The sequence below is a fragment of the Grampus griseus genome (genome assembly GCF_964374135.1).
Source record: "Grampus griseus genome assembly, chromosome: X".
NCBI classification, from domain to species: domain Eukaryota; kingdom Metazoa; phylum Chordata; class Mammalia; order Artiodactyla; family Delphinidae; genus Grampus; species Grampus griseus.
In genome coordinates this window covers 56,267,062-56,285,205 of record NC_138999.1, presented here as the reverse complement: position 1 = coordinate 56,285,205, position 18,144 = coordinate 56,267,062, and the positions used below count along the sequence as shown (strand labels likewise).

At 38.8% G+C, this 18,144-nt stretch overlaps 1 protein-coding gene across 2 annotated transcripts in view; it reads right to left on the bottom strand.

Moving 5' to 3' along the window:
* The window catches only part of AR (androgen receptor), a gene marked incomplete at both ends in the record, with an annotated part of 163,206 nt that overhangs the window by 20,485 nt on the left and 124,577 nt on the right, over positions 1-18,144 (bottom strand). Inside the window, 2 exons of one of the 2 annotated variants that reach the window (XM_082681043.1) lie at positions 7,315-7,376; positions 10,751-10,867. In XM_082681043.1, coding sequence (XP_082537169.1) covers positions 7,315-7,376; positions 10,751-10,867 — 179 coding nt within the window. Of the gene's footprint in view, positions 1-7,314; positions 7,377-10,750; positions 10,868-18,144 lie in introns of those variants that run through there. The other variant, XM_082681042.1, reaches the window with a different exon arrangement.

Sequence of the window (18,144 nt, the reverse complement as noted above, 5' to 3'; positions counted from 1 at the left end):
TTCTTGGCAGCCATGGAGTGAGAGATTAGTAGGGGTGCATCCAAGTGTAAGTGTACACAAATAAGTGTAGGCCAAATTCTCTCAGGCAATAAGGTTTCTTGGTCCTTCCTCCCATGCCCCCATTCTCCTCCCTGTCCCAGTTCTGAGTCATAGGAATAGCCAGGGAAAAGAATATTGAATTTTATCTTTCAAGGTTTATGTTGGACTATTTAGTCTAATGGTTTTTAGTTCATGGAGGAGTAAACGTAATTAATAATAGAATGATATGCAATGCTGCATATGCTTGCCAAAGCACAGGACCTGGCAGAAACTATTTCCAAGTCTCCTCTCTCTGACTACTGAGCCAGAAGAAAGAGGTTCACTGTCCAGATGCCATCCTGGGTGAGGGGCACAAGGTCATTACCAAAAACCTGCTCATGTGAAATTGCAGAGCCTGGAAATGGTTTCGCATATGAGGCTTTTCTACTGGAAAAAGTAACTACGTGAATTTAGAGCATACATGCTTTTACAATTACATTTAAACTGACATTAAAAACAAATGTGAAACAGTCCAAGCCGAACAGGTCAGCATGACCTGGAAAGCAAACGAGAGAAAAAAAAAAAAAAAAAGAAAGAAAAACGAAAAAGAAAAAAAGGCCCAATGTTAACAGCATTAGTCCTGTCAGTCTGTTGTAAATAAGAAAATACCATTGGTGTATTAACGGCTTTATTAAAGGAAAATTCACTAGCAGAAATATGCAACATTCAAACAAATAGAAAGCAGTTAAAGAATAAACCACATTAGCCTTTCAATCCACATTAGGGAAACTCTTGTTGGCCTGGAGATTAAAATTCTGCCCCAAGGAGGGGGAAACTCCCTTCCCTCCTTGAAGTTCTTCCTTGGCTTTTCTCCAGAATGTTGCTGAGTCAGGGGAAGGAGAAAGAAGTGTGTGCGTGTGTGTGTGTGTGTGTGTGTGTGTGTGTGTGTGTATGTGTGTGTGTGTGCATGTAGATGGAGAGAGGAGAAGGAAGAGGGTGGAAAATGCAGGTCCCAGGCAAGGCTGGAAGAGTGCTTCTGACCCTCATACCTGTCTGCCCCTGGCCTCAAAGACTGCACATCCACCAGAAGGAAACTAGTTTTGATATGGAGGCTCTGAGGCAGAGACAGAGCATAGCAAGATATTACAAACTCTAAGGACCTCTCCTCTTACATCAATGCAAATTTTGAGGCTGGCTTGGGAGAAAAATAAGGCTTCATACTTGCTGGAGAAGCAAGTGTATGGTGTGAGTGAAAAGTGTGGGGCACTAAAGCTAGAAGAGGTAAAGTCTTATCTACTTTCCTCCATCATCTTAACTTTAATAGAAAACAAGAGAGTAGACACTGGTTCTTGGATTTTGCCTTCCTCCTGCTTTATGAAAAGTTCAAGTGTGTGTGTGTTCCTAAAAGCAGAGTTACATTAACTTTGGGAATAGGGAGAAAAGAAATGTCTGACTGTAGTCTCCTGGTCTGTTTGAAGAGAGAGGCTGGCTGGCTTCTTGGGGGTGTTTCTCCAGGAAAAACAGAAATCTGGTCTTTGTTTACTGAATTTCTGTGGATCAGCTACTACCTTCAGCTCAATGATGGAGCCTGAGGTTAAGATCTAGTTCCTTGGCAGTGGTCCAGCAAAATGGAGGTAAGAGGAAACTCATGAATTGCCTAATAACCAAGTGAAAATGCCACAGGAGCCTCAGATAGGCACAGTGGCTTCTTGTTCAAGGTAGCACTTTGAGTCCTATTAGCAAAGCTTCTTCCCAGCAGCAGCACACTGTGGAAAGCAAGTAACTGAGCCAGAGCTTCACTGCATCCACTTGAGTCAGTGCCTGATGCTATCATATACAATCAAAAACAATCAAAGGGCACTCTGTTAATGCCAAGTCATATTATAGAAAACAACAATCATGATGCTCATGACTACATGAATTGGTAACTCTATTATTTAGTCCTCACAATATCCCTGTGAGGTAGGGAAACACCATCAGTCCCACTGGGAGGAGTCATCAACTAAGAGAGTAGCCCCCAGTCCCAACATTAGAGTATCTGTTGAGGAGCAAAGGCTTAAGCCCCTAAGCTTCAGATTCCAGGTGTTTCCTGCTATCCACTAGAGCCCTCTAGAACCCTCAGTTTGAATGAGGCAGGTCAGCCTTTCTTCAGTGTCTGGTCATTTTGAGATGCTTACAGTATCCAACCTGGATTTTTTCTAATATGAAACAGCGACACTGGTGAACATAGCAACTTAACGATGGGCTAGCACCTAGCAGGCCCCATAATCAGATACTTGAGTCAGATCCTCTGACATAGGAGGCAGCATGCAAAGTTGGGGAGAATGAGTGACTGCCATTTTGGACTGGGGGTTTCCTTGTCTCCCTACCTACCCATAATACAGAAGTGAGACTGGGAAATGGAAAATTCTTTACTTGGAGGTTTGCGGGTTTTTTCCCCTTTCTTTTCTGCTTTATTGACGAATATACTAAAGAGCTTATATATGTGTTTGTTATGTGCCTCTTGCTACGTAGCGGGCAAGAATTAAGTGGTGGTGGTGGTTGGGCAGAGAGGATGTGGAGGAAGGGAAGGGAGGTGAAATTTAAAGGTCTCATTATAGCCACTCAGAGGCCAACAAAACTCCTTATTCAGTTTTCTGAATTTCTTGCAGCTGCCAAACAATCCCATAATATTACAAACATTATTACTCAGCTTGGAGATGGGAATGCTTCGAAATTAATGTCTGTGTGCCTAACAGCTCACTAATCAAAGCTTCCATGCCTCATTTTCCACCCTGGTGAGAGTCCTCATTCTCTTCCAGTTTCACTGTGGCCAGCATGATACACCACACTGTGCAGGCCCAGGCTGGTGACCTTCTGTCTTGGTCAAGATCCAGATTTTCTTTTTAGTTCCAAATGTCAGTCCAAGTTTTCTGCAGGTGATTTCTTCAGGATTGGTGCTTACATTGTTTTAAGTGCTGACTGCTAGAAGTCTGAAATGTCCCTCAACAATCAATTTTCACTTCAGCCACAGAACCACTGGTCCAATGGGGTATTAAACAGGAGAAAGAAATACATTTCTATGCCTGGGTTAAGAGATCTAAAAAGTGTAGCAAGAATTAAATGGACTGAAGAGAATGGAACTTGATTCCAAACGAGGTGATCTAAAGTAGTGATGCCATTTGCAGTTTACTTCCTAGATATCTGTTGCCATGGAAATATTATCAATAATAGATAATTTGAAGGCTCTACTGGTTTCTGGGTGGTTGTGTATTTCCCCCTTAGTTCTACTTCATACAAACATGATCCCAAAGGATGTACAAAAGTCTCTAAAAAAGCATCTTTCTCAGGTAAATTGTCTATGTATAAGTTCAGGACAATAGGAAAATATTCTAAACACTTTTGTTGATCTTAAGGAATACATTCTCCAATTTGTAATTACAAGTGGCACTCTTCTTAAATCAAAAGTAAAATGTTTTCATACAAACCATTATGTTATCAGTTCATATGAAACTTTTTTTCTGAATTTTTATATTTGGAAAATACTTGCCTTTGTATATATGACCTATTGTGGACTGTGTACTCTTAGCTTTCTGCATACTACTTTCAAAAAACATTGCCTGTGACATCATTTTACTCTCTCAAAAGCACCTCAGGGAATCTGGAGCACTCACAGCGAAAGTAAACAACAATAAAATCTTTCTGCTGCTATTACACTTTAAAAACTCAAGGATTTTAAGTGGAAATTTTATAAGTTAGATACTTATTCAAGAACCAGATATGTGGTATCATCAATTTTGATGATCAGAGAAAATTATTTACCTCTACCATAGTTCTCTAAAAACAAATATTCAGAGACAGACTACAGCATATATGTGCTGTACCAAATAATTTGGTTTGGAGGAAATAAGAGATACGGTCTCTCATCTCTCCATATACAAGTTCACTTGAGAACTACAGTTAGAGAGAAGTATACCTTTTTCTCTCCAATGTCACCAAATATATATGTAACCAATTGGAGGATGGCAATATTGACCCTGGAGGACAGATTGCAAGGGTTAATTTAGGGGAAATTCAGAGACCAGGGAACCAAGGAACCAGTACCATAATCCACACTCCTATAGCAGAAAGAACAGGCTCCATTAGTGACTGGGAGCGCACTGACCAATTTTCATCCAAAAAGGGAGATACAGTGATATTTATTGTGTGCCTACTATGTACCAGTTTCTTTACAAATTTACCACCATTCTGTAAGGAAAATTTTATTATTCCCATAGTGTAGTTGGAAAACTGAGTCGGAGAAACTGAGGCTCAGAGCGATCTAATGATTTATCCAAGGTCATCAAGATACTAAGTGCCAGAGCCAGGACTAGAAACAAGGCCTGTATGTATCCTAGTCCACCATGCTATTTCCACTATACACAGGACCTCTTAAAACACAAAACCAAAAGAAAAATAAAAAGCAAAACAAAACCAGAAACTGTAAGTGCTGAGCCACATGTTGTACAGGTTGGTGTCAAAATTTATAGGGCAATTCTGCTCCTCTGTGCATGCCTCAGTTATGCTGATCTGTAAGAGCACTCAAGTATCTAAGAAATTTGTGTGGGGAGTAGCACTTCTTAGAATTGAGACTTACTGCTTACATCTTCAACCTAGAGACTTTTTGGGCTCTAATCTACAGAGTCCAAGTAGAAGGGAGGAAATTCCATTAACTGAGTTCCACATTGTTGATTCTTTATGATACTCTGCTGCTTGCTGAACAGGGTTTAGAGGGGATTCAATCATTGTGTGGGCAGTGGGACACAAATTCTTAAAATCTGTGATTTCTAGGCCTCCTACATGAGCAATGAGTGTATGTGGTAGCACCATGATGAGGTTCTGGGTGGATGTTGGAATGCTAGTCAGAGAGTACACAAAAGGACTGTTAAACTTTAGGGTAGAATGTCTAGATAGCCAAAATATTTAGTGATCACTTTGCATGATCCTAGAAGTCATTATATTTCTCAGAAATTATGTATCTAGCATGCTCCTTGGGTCAGGAATATGTACCTGTGGCTATTAGATAACTTGGGCCTGAATTATATCCTATCCTTTGTGTATGACAATAATACTACAGACCCAACATGGTTTACTTTAGTGGTTTTAGTAGCCTCTGGTGCATACAGTTGAGATGTGGTGAAGATGGTCTGCTCTTGGTCATGAAGTCATTCTTAATTGATTCTCCTTGTGAGCAATATACATGTAGGTATACACATCTATAAAATGGATGACCTGGGCTTGGGGTATTGCCTACTTATAGGATAGAGTATTTATCTATAACCAAGTTTTCCAAAGTACATTCCAGAAAACAGTGGTTTTATAGGATATTAACAGGTACTATGTGAAAACAGGTTTCTGTGCTTGAGTTAAATTTGGGAATCCTGAATTACCAAGCTCCTCAGGTTACTTTATTGCAATACTTGACAAGGTCTGTGATATGCTAACATGCACTGTAAATCTTCCTGATCAAGACCATAATATGCAAGTCTTCCTAACTTATTTAACCATAAAAATAATTTTTCATGTATCATGTCACAGAACTATTTTTCTCAGAACCCATACTGAGAAGCACTGGCCCAGATCAAGGCAGCAGACTTGTATAAGGGAAGGACTTATGCACATGGTCAGCACTTACAGGTATCAATCCAAGCAGAGGCAACTAACCCCAGGAACCAAGGCTATAATCCTAGGTGTTTAATGAAATCGATGCTAGAAATTTCTTTCTCTCTCTCTACCTAGTATACTATCTCTTTTTATAAAATTTAAGCCCTCATCTATACAGCATTCATGTCATCGCTAATTCTCTTAAAAAACAAGCATGCAAATAAACAAAATGGTATGTGAACATGTCTATTCCGTGTCATAGCTCTTCAACTGCCTGAAGTTCAAACCTTTTAGCATAATAACCAAGTACATTTTCAGTGTGGTTTCAGCTTGCCTTCCCCCTTTCTCCAGATCTGGCCATATTAAACTACTTGTGCTATTCCTCAAAACCTCAATGAATTTTTTAAATGTCTTTCTGCCTTTATTCAAACTGTGCCCTTTGCCTTGAATGTCCTTTCCCTCTACCTCATTAAACTTCTTCCCAGCTTCTTCATTTCCTATTTAGCCTTTAAAGTTAAGGTGTATTAGTTATCACGGTCTGTCTCCCCTTGTTTAACTTTCTGAAGGCAGGGATTGTATCTCATTCACCTATGTTCCCCCAAAATGCCTACCACAGAAGCTGACACATAGTTGGCACTCAATTAATATGTGTTAAAGGGATAAATATATGAGTGAATGGATGGAAAGATGAAAGGGATAGCTAGTTGGCTGGTTGGAAAGATGAATGGATAGTTTGATGGATGAATAAATGTTGTGAAACTTTTCTGCTGAAGAACCAAGCCATGAAATGGTATTTCAGCATTGGAATCACTCTCTTGCATCCAGGGCATGTGATCCAGAAGTAACAATGGTGGGCTGCTCGTGAGCATGGGGAAAGATGAAAGAGCTGACGTCAACGCTTCAACACTTCAACACTGGAAATGACAAGGATGTTCATAGTGTCCATGGCAACATCAGACCAGGCCATCCTCTCAACTAGAGAATCATGGAGGTTGTTAAAACCTACAGATCTGTTAACAGTTTTGAGTCTCAGATGTGGAGTTCAGCCTCCTAGTAAGAACGAGACTTCTCAAATATGCTAGAGTAACCTCTGAAGAAAATGCTGCACACCTCAGATTCTCACATGCTCTGGGGCTCCATGTTTCTTCTCCTCTTCTGGGGTTTGGCTGTTACCTGAAATTCCTAAAAGGCCTACCATTTTCCATGTTTCAGGAGAGGAGGGAGTAGGCAGGGGCCAAAGCCATTTATTAAAGGTTGAGAACTCAAAAGTTGCATAACACAGAAAGAAATAATGTTTAGGGAGGAATAGGAGAGAAAATGAGAAGGAAGGAAGGGTCAGGGAAGAATATGGCGGGTAAAGGTAATTCTTTCCTTCTTATTCCATCTTAGAAACTGGGAGTATATCCTTGAGAAGTGCAAAGAAAAGTAAGAAATGGCTGTATATTTATTCTAATTATGAACTGTGAAAAAGCAGCAGTTAATTCATCAGGGAGAAGGTGCTTCTTTGGACATTTATATTTTTAAAAAATTTCTTAAACAAAATGTAGGCAAGGAGGTTAGGTTATTGAAGCAATTAGCAACATGTGGTTTTTCAAAAGCAGCCAGAAATGAACCATGTTCAAAGAAAGGCCTATCCTTGTTGTAGATGGGCAGTTGAGAGCCTGAAGGTAGGCTTTAAGGAAACCACTCTGAGAATCCAACCACCTCCAGGATCCTTTCAGAAACACCAAGAGCTGCTAAGATAACAAGAATCAACAGGTAGATAGGCCTAGAAGCAAAAAGGAAAAGGGTATGTGTTTTAAGTATCTCTGAGCTGAGGAGATTCCATCACCAAACATAGAGGGAACACTAAAGAGAAAGCCAAATTAGAGACCTTGAGGCATCAAGACCAAGCAGCCATCAGCTGCAGAGTGCCAGCTTCTCTAAGATATAAAGACAGTCCTTCTGCCCTCTACTCCATCAATAACTTATCCATACAGTCTAGATACATGATAGATCTTATTTAGGTGTGACTTGAGGTAGCTAAAATTACTATGCAAGTCAATGCACTCAAGTCTAGACTAATCTATACCTCTGGAACAGTGAATAGACAATCCAAAAAAGGGCTGATACATCTACAATCCTTTCTCTGTGACTTTAGACATAGAATCACAAAATGGTAGTGCCTAAAAGGTCCTTGGTGAAGCCCACTACCTCGTTTTTATGATGAGAAAAATGAGCCTCAGATGGGAGAAGGGATTTGACCAAAGCTACATTCTTAGTTGCCGTTTTGGAAGATATTATACAATTTTAAATTGAGTGATGGGAAAAATAAAACAAAATTATCCAAAATCTCCTTCAAGGTGATCAAAATGTTGATGCTAAACCCACATCTTGTGAAAAAGGATGTCTATTACCAATATATTCAGAAGGATCACTGTATTGATGCTTGCTTTCTTTTTTCCATTGTTTGAGTAAAGGTATAGTATACACTGAATTTGCAAGTTAACAATAAACTGGGAAGGGTTTGCAGCAGGGAAGCAAGGAATGTGAAGATAAGTTTAGCAAAATGGAAAGGTTTGTTTCTCAAACAATGGTGTCTAAGAGGGTAAACATTTGGGTTTTTACTGATGTGGTACTTGAACATAATATATGATTCCCTTAATTACTAGAATCAGCTTCCAAGTAGGATCTTGATGGTACTTTTGTTTTGAGATGATTTCTGGTGATGGTCTGCCTGTTGGAGCTATTACATATTATAGGGCATGCTAAGTAACTCAGGATTAAAGCCAACTGGGAAGTGCTGTGTAGAGCCTTACCAGCTAAATTACCAGTGACCTTACTATTATAATAAGTCCTCACATTTGTCTAGCACTTTGTCATTTACCAAGCATGTTCACATTCATCATGTCATCTGACCCTATCATAGCTCTGTAAGAATGGTATGTCTAAATTACAGATGAAGAAATTGAAGCTTAGAAGGGGCACAGTGAATAATGGAGCTGGGCCTTTAACCTAGGTCTGCCTGACTCCAAAGGCAAGATCATTTACAGGACATCAAGAATCCTTGTAGTTTTTGGACATTTCTGGAAGTTTGCCTGCCTGAAGTTCTATTGCCTAGCATGGTACCTTGTACATAGCAGACACTCAGTAAATGTAAAAAGGGAACTGGAACCAAAGCCAGCCACAGCACTTCTCAGCTTCTTTTCATTGTATTGACCAAGCCCATTCAAATTTGAACACTTTAATAAATCAATCTGAAAACTTACTTTACCACTCTCTTCAAGAAATTAATTTACAGATTTATGTCGGACTGCTATATGGAATAGTGAAATTGTTATACACAAACTTCTTTTCAAAAGAGATTCACTGTAATCATGTCACAGTCTGCTTTATAACAGAGGATGTTAGCTGATACATGAAACTAATTTTATGATTTGGGCCCAAATGTTATGAGGACTTTTGTTACCATTAAACTTTACCTGTGTCAAAGCAGCTTGCAATTCATATCAGCAGATGGAAAACTAAGCAAAAGTTTTCCATATCTAGGAGCCCCCATATCTTATGCATAATTCACAGAGGGCTAAATAATTGAGAGTCGAAAGTATCAGAACCCTCACCATGGGGTGACCCCCCACCATGAATGTTGTGACAACATTCATATGGAGAACACTTCATCTTGTCAACCCCTTTGTCAACTTTCCTGGCTATCTTTCTGCCCTCTCCCTCCACACCCAGTCCTGTTTCTTCCTCCCCACTGTAGACCACAATTATAGGATTTTTCTGTAGTAAGCCAAGCAAAGAAGAACAAAGTTGACTTTTCTTATATTATTTGAATCTCATTTGATGTGGTTGCCTGGAAAACCACTCACAGAGCATCTGGCTGCGATGTCTAGGAGTACTAGACACTACTTGAGAGGCTGTCTCAAGCTGAATCTGCGTCAATTCATTTTTAGTACTTTGGTCTGTTTAAAGACTATCACTAGCCTGTGAGGAGGGGAGGACACAGTTACCCACATGAAGACCCACACATGGTTAGAAAACAACCATGTTGGTTTCTGTAAATATGCACATAGGCAGACAAGGTATTAAGCACCTTGCAGAAAGCCAATGATAAACAAGTACTCTAAATCAGCCTTGAGAAGGGGAGGTGAGAGGGCAGAATTATAGGAACTTGGGTTTTCCAGGCTGATAATAAATAATCAGGTATGAGGCTACAGTTTCAGGTGTTCAGAAACAGGTTTGCCTTTCTTCAAATTTCCAAATCAAAGTAGACTAATAAGCTAGTTTTTCTCATGAAAGGTGCATGTTTTTGGAAGCAGCAGGCAGTAGAGAGGACCCAGGCACTGAGTAGATATAAACATGAAGAAATGAGGAATTTGAAGGGGGAAAATGTAAGTGTCAGCCAAACCTTTCTGTAATAGTGACAACAATTATGGTAGACATAGAATAAAGGACAGAGAGCATTACGATGGGGGATTACCCTTGAAAGAGCTGTATCTTTGTTCTGTCAAGTTACTCTGCTACTAAAAAAAATGCTTTTGGAAATGGTCAATAGATTTGCAAACAAAATGAAATGATTAAAAGGCCTGCTCATCCCTGGGAGATGTGGGATAGGAAATTGGCTCTGCTTGGCAGCCTAGTCATAGGCTCCAAAGAAAAGCAGCTTCTCATTCCAGGTGGCCAACTCCACAACACAGGCAGCAGCTAACTGAGGGATATTCCTGGGTTTTCAGGGCCAGCCTGTGCCTGGGTCATCCTGCACCTGTGACTGTTCTGGATTCCTTAGTTCTCTCATCCTAGCCACCATTTAACAACAGAAGGTCAGTACCATTATGTCCCCTGGGGAACCCTTCATAGTCAAGTCCACACTCACTCACCCTTTGATGGGTCCTGATCCCTGCTTCAACTCCTGCTCCTATGCTGAGCCCCACAGTGCGGTGTGGCATGGTTAAAGATAAAGAAAAGCACCAGCTGGCTGATGGCCACATAGGATATGAAGGGGTCAGCCTGTATCTAGAGCATGGCTGGCCTCCATGGAAGCATCAAAGAGGAAAATCTGGTTTAAAGAGAGAATAAGAGAATGAGGGAGGGAAAGGAAGAAGGAGAAAGAGGAAGAAAAATATTGTACCTCCCAGAGTCATCCCTGCTTCATAGCATTTCCGGAGGCGACAAGATGGACAATTTTTCCTTCGGAATTTATCGATGGTGCAATCATTTCTGCTGGCACACAGGTACTTCTGTTTTCCTGGGAGAACAAATATAAGAGTAGACAGTCCTGTTAATGTGTTGCCAGAGTCTCTTTGGAAAGTATTTCTAGGCAGAAAAGGTGTGACGATATACCCTGCCCAATGAGAGAAGTGGATAGAAAATGGTCCCATACAATTTGATCACAAAGACTCTAACTATTAAACCAGGATGGCTTAATTCAATGCTATATTGTTTGGTTTTCATAGGTGTTTTTCAAAGGGATGAACAATTCAGGTCCTGCTGATACTCCTTTATTAGGATTACATACTGGCTTTTTAAATAAGATGCTCTTTACTAAAAGTCAATAATGTCCATGAGAAAATATGGTGGAAATTGTCACTCCTTTAGCATGGCATAGCAGAGACTTGGGCTCAGGCAATATTTCCTTCTCCTGACTTCTGTAATCATCATAGGATCATACTTGAGCTAATAACATGCTTATTTTTCATAATACAATTAAGCCTTCTATAAAAGAGAACTCCATGTGATTTTTAATTGTTTTTAAAATATTAGTGATCATACCCTCAATCCTTCAGGTTGTAAAAATCAAACAGATAAAGCCCACTCTTTGCAAAGTGAACACAGCAAATGAAAGGAAGTCCTCTGAAGATAGCAGAAGAAAAACAATCACTGTCATGCACATGTGAAGTTGTGAGAGATACACAGAAATATACACACACAAACACACCACACACATTCTCAGACTCAGAAATCCTTAGGATTATAGCTGTTCAAAGAAAAACATGGAGGTCCACTCAGAAACACATATTTCACTCAATACTTTGTCTCCTTGCTCCTCGCACAGGCCTGGCACACAGTAGGCCTTCAATAAACACTGACTGAATGAATACTCAAGTGGAACAGAGAGATCCAGAGGCACATAGGGTCACCAGCAGAAATAGACAGCGATACATACCCTGCTGCTCTGAAACATGCAGAACTTACACTTGTGGCCCTGCCCCCCAGACTGAGCCTGTGCATTCCTTCATCGCACCCCTTTCTTTCTCCAAGTCCTTGGTATTTTTTCTCTCATTTACTTCTGTGCTTTACTTTATGGGATAGACTGAGATTTTAAGGAGGCTTCTTTTGGCAGAGTAAGAATGTTTGTGGTAGAGAAAAGGAATAAAAAATGAAGCACAATTGCTATTTGATATCGGGGAAAAAGCCCACAAATTTAGCTATAGCTCAGCTTTCCTCTCTCTTCACTCAGTCTAAAATTTACATTACAGTCACATCTATTGTAGTAGGTTATTTTTTGCAGGAGATTCATTGTAACCAGGTTAGCAAAATTTTCTTTTCCTTCCTCTCCCCTTTTCTTTTTCCTTCCCCCCCTCCCTCCCTCTTTCTCTTCCCTTTGTCAAAGGACTCTGAAATGCTGGGCTTGAAGGAACTATTAAAAATCACCCCAGGACAACACTTCCATTCCAAGGATGAGTTCTGGGGAGGTGACTTGCCTGAAGAACACTGAATTGGAGGCACCTTAAGGAAGAAAAACTACCATTTAATAGGCACTTACTATGAACAAAGCCTGTGTGAGGGGGTTTACATATGCTATTTAAATAAATCGCCTTGGCAATGCTTTGAGGTAGGTACTGTCATCACTTTCACTCAACAATGAAAAAACTAAGGCCTCTAGGCCAATACCCTTTCTACCATACTGCAGGATTTTACTTGTATAAATAGAACACATAATTTGCTAACAGCTTCTTTCTGCTGCAAACTGAGGACTGTAATATGTGCACAGAATGGATGGTGCTTTGATGATTGTCATATAGCCTTTAGGTGTCAACTCCTAGAAGGCAGGCCCTGTACCAAATTCCAGTGGGTTCATTTCCAGTGCTGTGGGTATTCTAGACCTGGGACACCCCCACAGTATCAGTGCTGCTGCAAACCTCAAGACTACAGGCAGACCTCAGACATATTGTGGGTGTGGTTCCAGACTACTGCAATAAAGTGAATATGCCAGTAAAGGGAGTCACATGAATTTTTGGTTTCCTAGTGCATATAAAGGTTACATTTACACTCTACTATATAATACCTATTTATTTATGTATTATAAATAACATATAACATAAAGTAATAATAAATTAAAACCTAATATAAAACATAATAAAATAAAAATCCATCCCATTTGATTAGCTTACAAAAGTTAATAAGAATCTTGTACAAATTAAGTATAACAGGGATTACTATATACCGCATTATACAGCTGAAGAAAATGATGCTCATTAAAATGAAATTGACCTGCATGGCACCACACAGTTTATTTGTTCCATATCATAGTCCATAAGGCTATGAATCTTACATATTGGAAAGAATTTTAAACACTGGTCACACCACCCCTACTTCTCCATAAAAAGCTTGAATCCCCTCTATAGCATCCCTGCCCCACCTTTTCTTGAATTGCAGCCCACTTCATTTCTGGACTCTGTTATGATGCTCTTACTTCCAGGAAACTCAGTGTCTGTCTCCTTGTAGCTTTGACCCATTGGTAATAATACATAATAATTATATATTATTAAAAATAGATAATCTTTGATCTGTAAAGGACTTTAAAAGCCTTCTAATAAAATGTCCCAAAGTACTGCTTGACTCTTCAGTTATGAAAATGGCCTCAAGGTATTGAAATGACATGCCCCAAATCACAGGAAATTGGTAGAGCCAGCACAAGATCTAGTAAATGCATCCAAAGGAGACATGTTGTGGGTGGGTGTAGTCTCAAGACTGAGCACTCTGAGGATGTTAAGTATCTTTGTTTATTATCTAGTAAGTGTATGGCCTTCTCAGTTGACAAAAGAACTGTGTAAATGGGATCTGGGCCTGCTCCAAGATGGTCCTAGAAGGTCCTCTGTTCCCATGCTGTAGCCAAGGTGACTGAATAATTAACATAGAGAACACAAACTACAAACCATCTTCTTCTCCTCCTCAGATTCTACAAACATTACACCTGGCTCTTTGACACTGTTGACCTCCAACAGCAAAATTTTATCAACAACCTATAATCAGTCTCACAAAAAATGTCATTGTGAAAACTCTGGCAAAATATAAAAACCCCTCTCACATGCTGAAGGAGGTAAGTCCAAACTCTAGAACTACAAACAGATCGCACATTTAAATACTTGATAACTCTCTTATTAGAACAGCTCAAACACTTTATCCCTGTGAATGGTCACATAATGAACTGATATGAGGCCCTCTGCATGCCAGCTGGCTCTGAAATTCTTGACTGCCTGATAGTGTTCTGCATTTTTCTTCATGGGTCCTATTCTTCCATCATAAACCTTAAGTCTGATTCAAAGCTCCAGCAGAAACAAAGGTCACGGGACAGGCTTCAGATATTTTCTCCAGAGACTCCCCATTTCTATTGTTTTCTGTCAGCCCCTTTGGTGCTGCCATGCAGTATGAGCTGAGGTCAACGTCTGATTAGGTTTTTTTCAATTTGTTCATTGTGAAAAATCCTATTTGGAGCTGAGGAGGTAAAGTAGGGGAGTTACCCACCATCTGTGGCAACACATCATGCAAATGAGAAGAGGGTCAAGTCATCATCTTTATTATGAACCTATAGAGAAGACTGAAGAAGTAGGACTTCTCATGCTTCATAAAGAGAGTGTTAGTGTAGGGCCTATATAAACAAAACTAAAAACAAAACAAAACAAAACACCTTTATTGAGGTATGTAAAAAAAGATCGGAATTAAATGGAAAGATGTACAGTGTTGGGCTTCCCTGGTGGCGCAGTGGTTGAGAGTCCGCCTGCTGATGCAGGGGACGTGGGTTCGTGCCCCGGTCTGGGAAGATCCCACATGCCGCGGAGTGGCTGGGCCCGTGAGCCATGGCCACTGAGCCTGTGCGTCCGGAGCCTGTGCTCGGCAGTGGGAGAGGCCACAGCAGTGAGAGGCCTGTGCACTGCAAAAAAAAAAAAAAAAAAAGATGTACAGTGTTTCTGGATGGGAAGATGCAATACTGCAAGGATGCCAGTATTTTCCCCAGTCAAATCTATAAATTTAAACCAATCCAAACAAAATTTTGGCAACATTATCCCAAAGTTTATCTAAAGGAATAAAATGTGTGATATTGCCAAGATATTTTTGAAAAAGAAGAGTAATGAGACTTTTCCTACTAGACATTTAAAGTATTATAATGCCATAATAATTACAACAGTTTGGTATTGACTCAGCATAGACCTATCAGTGCAAGAGACCAGAAAAGCCAAAAACAGACTCTGCACATGTAATATGTCATTCTAAATCAGTAAAGAAAGGATGATTTATTCATTAAATGGTGTCAGAACAACTCGTTATTCATTTGGAAAAGATAATAAAGTTAAATTACTAGTTGAAACCAAAATAAATTCCAGATGGATTAAATATGTCAATAAAAAAACCAAAAAGGAATTATTGAAATATTGTTAGATATTGAAATATTGTAGGTGAACATTTTTTAATTTTTGAAGGTCCAAAAGGGATTTTTAAAACATGACAATAAAGAATACATAAGCAAAAATTCTGACACTTGACTAGAAAAAATTTAAACTTTCTTATGTGAAACAAACATAATAATAGAATTTAAAGACAATCATGAACTAAAAAATACATATCAGTATCAAGTATGTAAAAGCCGTGGTCAATTTCCTTGACATATAACAATGAACAATACAACAGAAAGATGGGCAACAGACATGAACAGGCAATTAAAAGAAGAACCACAAAAGATCAGTAAGCATATGAAATTTGTGCAATTTCAATTGTATTAATAATTATAGAAATACAATTTAAATAAGATATCATTTTCACAAGGAAGACTAGTAAAAATTTAATACTAATTACTGGTGAAAAGGTATTGTTAGTGGGTGTGTAAACTTTTTAGAGAGCAATTTTGCCATATATCTAAAAAAATTAAATTCACATAAACTTCAACCAGTAATTCCACTTTTGGAATGTTTTATAAGAAGATAATAAGTTAAGCACAAGAAAGTAGTTCAGTGTAGCATTATTTAAACAGGGAATGCAGTCAGCCCTTCATAGTCATGTGTTTCATATCCGTGGATTCAACCAACCATGGATCGAAATTTCAACTGTATTCATTCTATTATGCCAGTTTATTTTTATTATTTATTTATTTGTTATTCATAGTTTTTTTCTCTTTTTCATTGCACTATAGTGACATACAGAATTATATTAGTTTCAGTTGTACAACATAGCGATTTGACGTTTATATACTTTAGGATTTTATCAGCATGATAAGCCTAGTAACCTAGTAAATCATACAAAGTTATTACAATATTAATGATTATATTCTCTATGCTGTACATCACAGCCCTGTGACTTATTTTATAATTGGAAGCTTTTATCTCTTAATTCCCTTCACCTATTTCTCCTAACCCCTCACCCTCCTCCCCTCTGGTGACTACCAGTTTGCTCTCTGAATTTATGAGTCTGTTTTGTTTTTTCATTTGTTTTTTAAAATCCACATATAAGTGAAATCATATGGTATTTATCTTTCTCTGTCTCTTATTTCACTTAGTATAATACCCACTGTATATATACACCACATCTTCTTTATCCATTCTTCTATTGATGGACACTTAGGTTGCTTCCATATCTTGGCTATTGTAAATGATGCTGCAATGAACATAGGGATACATATAATCTTTTTGAATTAATGTTTTCATTTTCTTCAGATAAATGCCCAGAAGTGGAACTGCTGGATCGTATAGTAGTTCTATTTTTAATTTTTTGAGGACCATCCATACTGTTTTCCATAATGGCTGCACCAATTTACAATTCCACCAATAGTGCATGAGGGTTCCCTTTTCTCCACATCCTCTCCAACACTTGTTTTTTGTTTTTACTTTAATAGATCTTTATTGGAGTATAACTGCTTCACAATACTGTGTTAGTTTCTGTTGTACAACAAAGTGATTCAGGCATATGCATACATATATCCCCATAAGCACTCCCTCTTGATCTTCCCTCTCACCCTCCCTATCCTGCCCCTCTAGGTGGTCACAAAGCACAGAGCTGATCTCCCTGTGTTATGCTGCTGCTTCCCACTAGCTATTGTACATTTGGTAGTGTATATATGTCAATGCTACTCTCAGTTTGCGCCAGCTTTCCCCTCCCCTCGGTGTCCTCAAGTCCATTCTCTATGTCTATGTCTTTATTCCTGTGCTGACATTAGGTTCATCAGTACCGTTTTTTTTTTTTTTTTTTTTTTTACCTTCCATATATATGTGTTAGCATATGGTATTTGTTTTTCTCTTTCTGACTTACTTCACTCTGTATGACACTCTAGGTCCATCCACCTCACTACAAATAACTCAATTTCATTTCTTTTTATGGCTGAGTAATAGTCCATTGTTGTCTTTTTGATGACAGTCATTCTAACAGGTGTGAGGTGATATCTCACTGTGGTTTTGATTTGCATTTCTCTGATAATTAGTGATCTGCATTTCTCTGATAATTAGTGACGTTGAGCATCTTTTCATGTGCCTGTTGGCCATCTGTATGTGTTCTTTGGAAAAATGTCTATTCAGGTCCTCTGCTCATTGTTTGGGTTGTTCGGGTTTTTTTTTTTTTTTTCTGTGATGTTGGGTTGTGTGAGTTCTTTATATATTTTGGACATCAACCCCTTATCTGACATATCATTTGCAAATATCTTCTCCCATTCAGTAGGTTGTCTTTTTGTTTTGTCGATGGTTTCCTTCACTATGCATAAGTATTTTAGTTTGATGTAGTCCCATTTGTTTATTTTTGCTTTTGTTGCTTTTGCCTGAGGAGACAGATCCAAAAAAGGATTGCTAGCACTGATATCAAAGAGTGTACTGCCTTTGTTTTCTTCTAAGAGTTTTACAGTTTCAGGTGGACTACGCCATTTTATATAAGGGACTTGAGCATCCACATATTTTGGCATCAACCAGGGCTTCTGGAACCAATCCCCAGCAGACACCAAGGGACGACTGCATTGGAAAAATTTAAATGTCCAACATTAAGAGAATGATTAAATTATTCTATATTCATGCAAAGGAGCACTGCAGTCAGTGTCTTATTTTTTAACTTGGAAGGATATTCACAATATACTATTTTATTCAAAAAACAACAATGGTGTTATCAAACAACATATGTTATTGAATCCCACTTTTAAAACTTAAGGCTTTAGAGAACATCCATTCAAGTTATTTTATTCTTTTGTGGTGAACCTTTTTAATAAATGAAACATTACATAAAGGCCCCATATAACGTAACAGATAAAAATTAAACTTAATGTGCCTGAAGCAG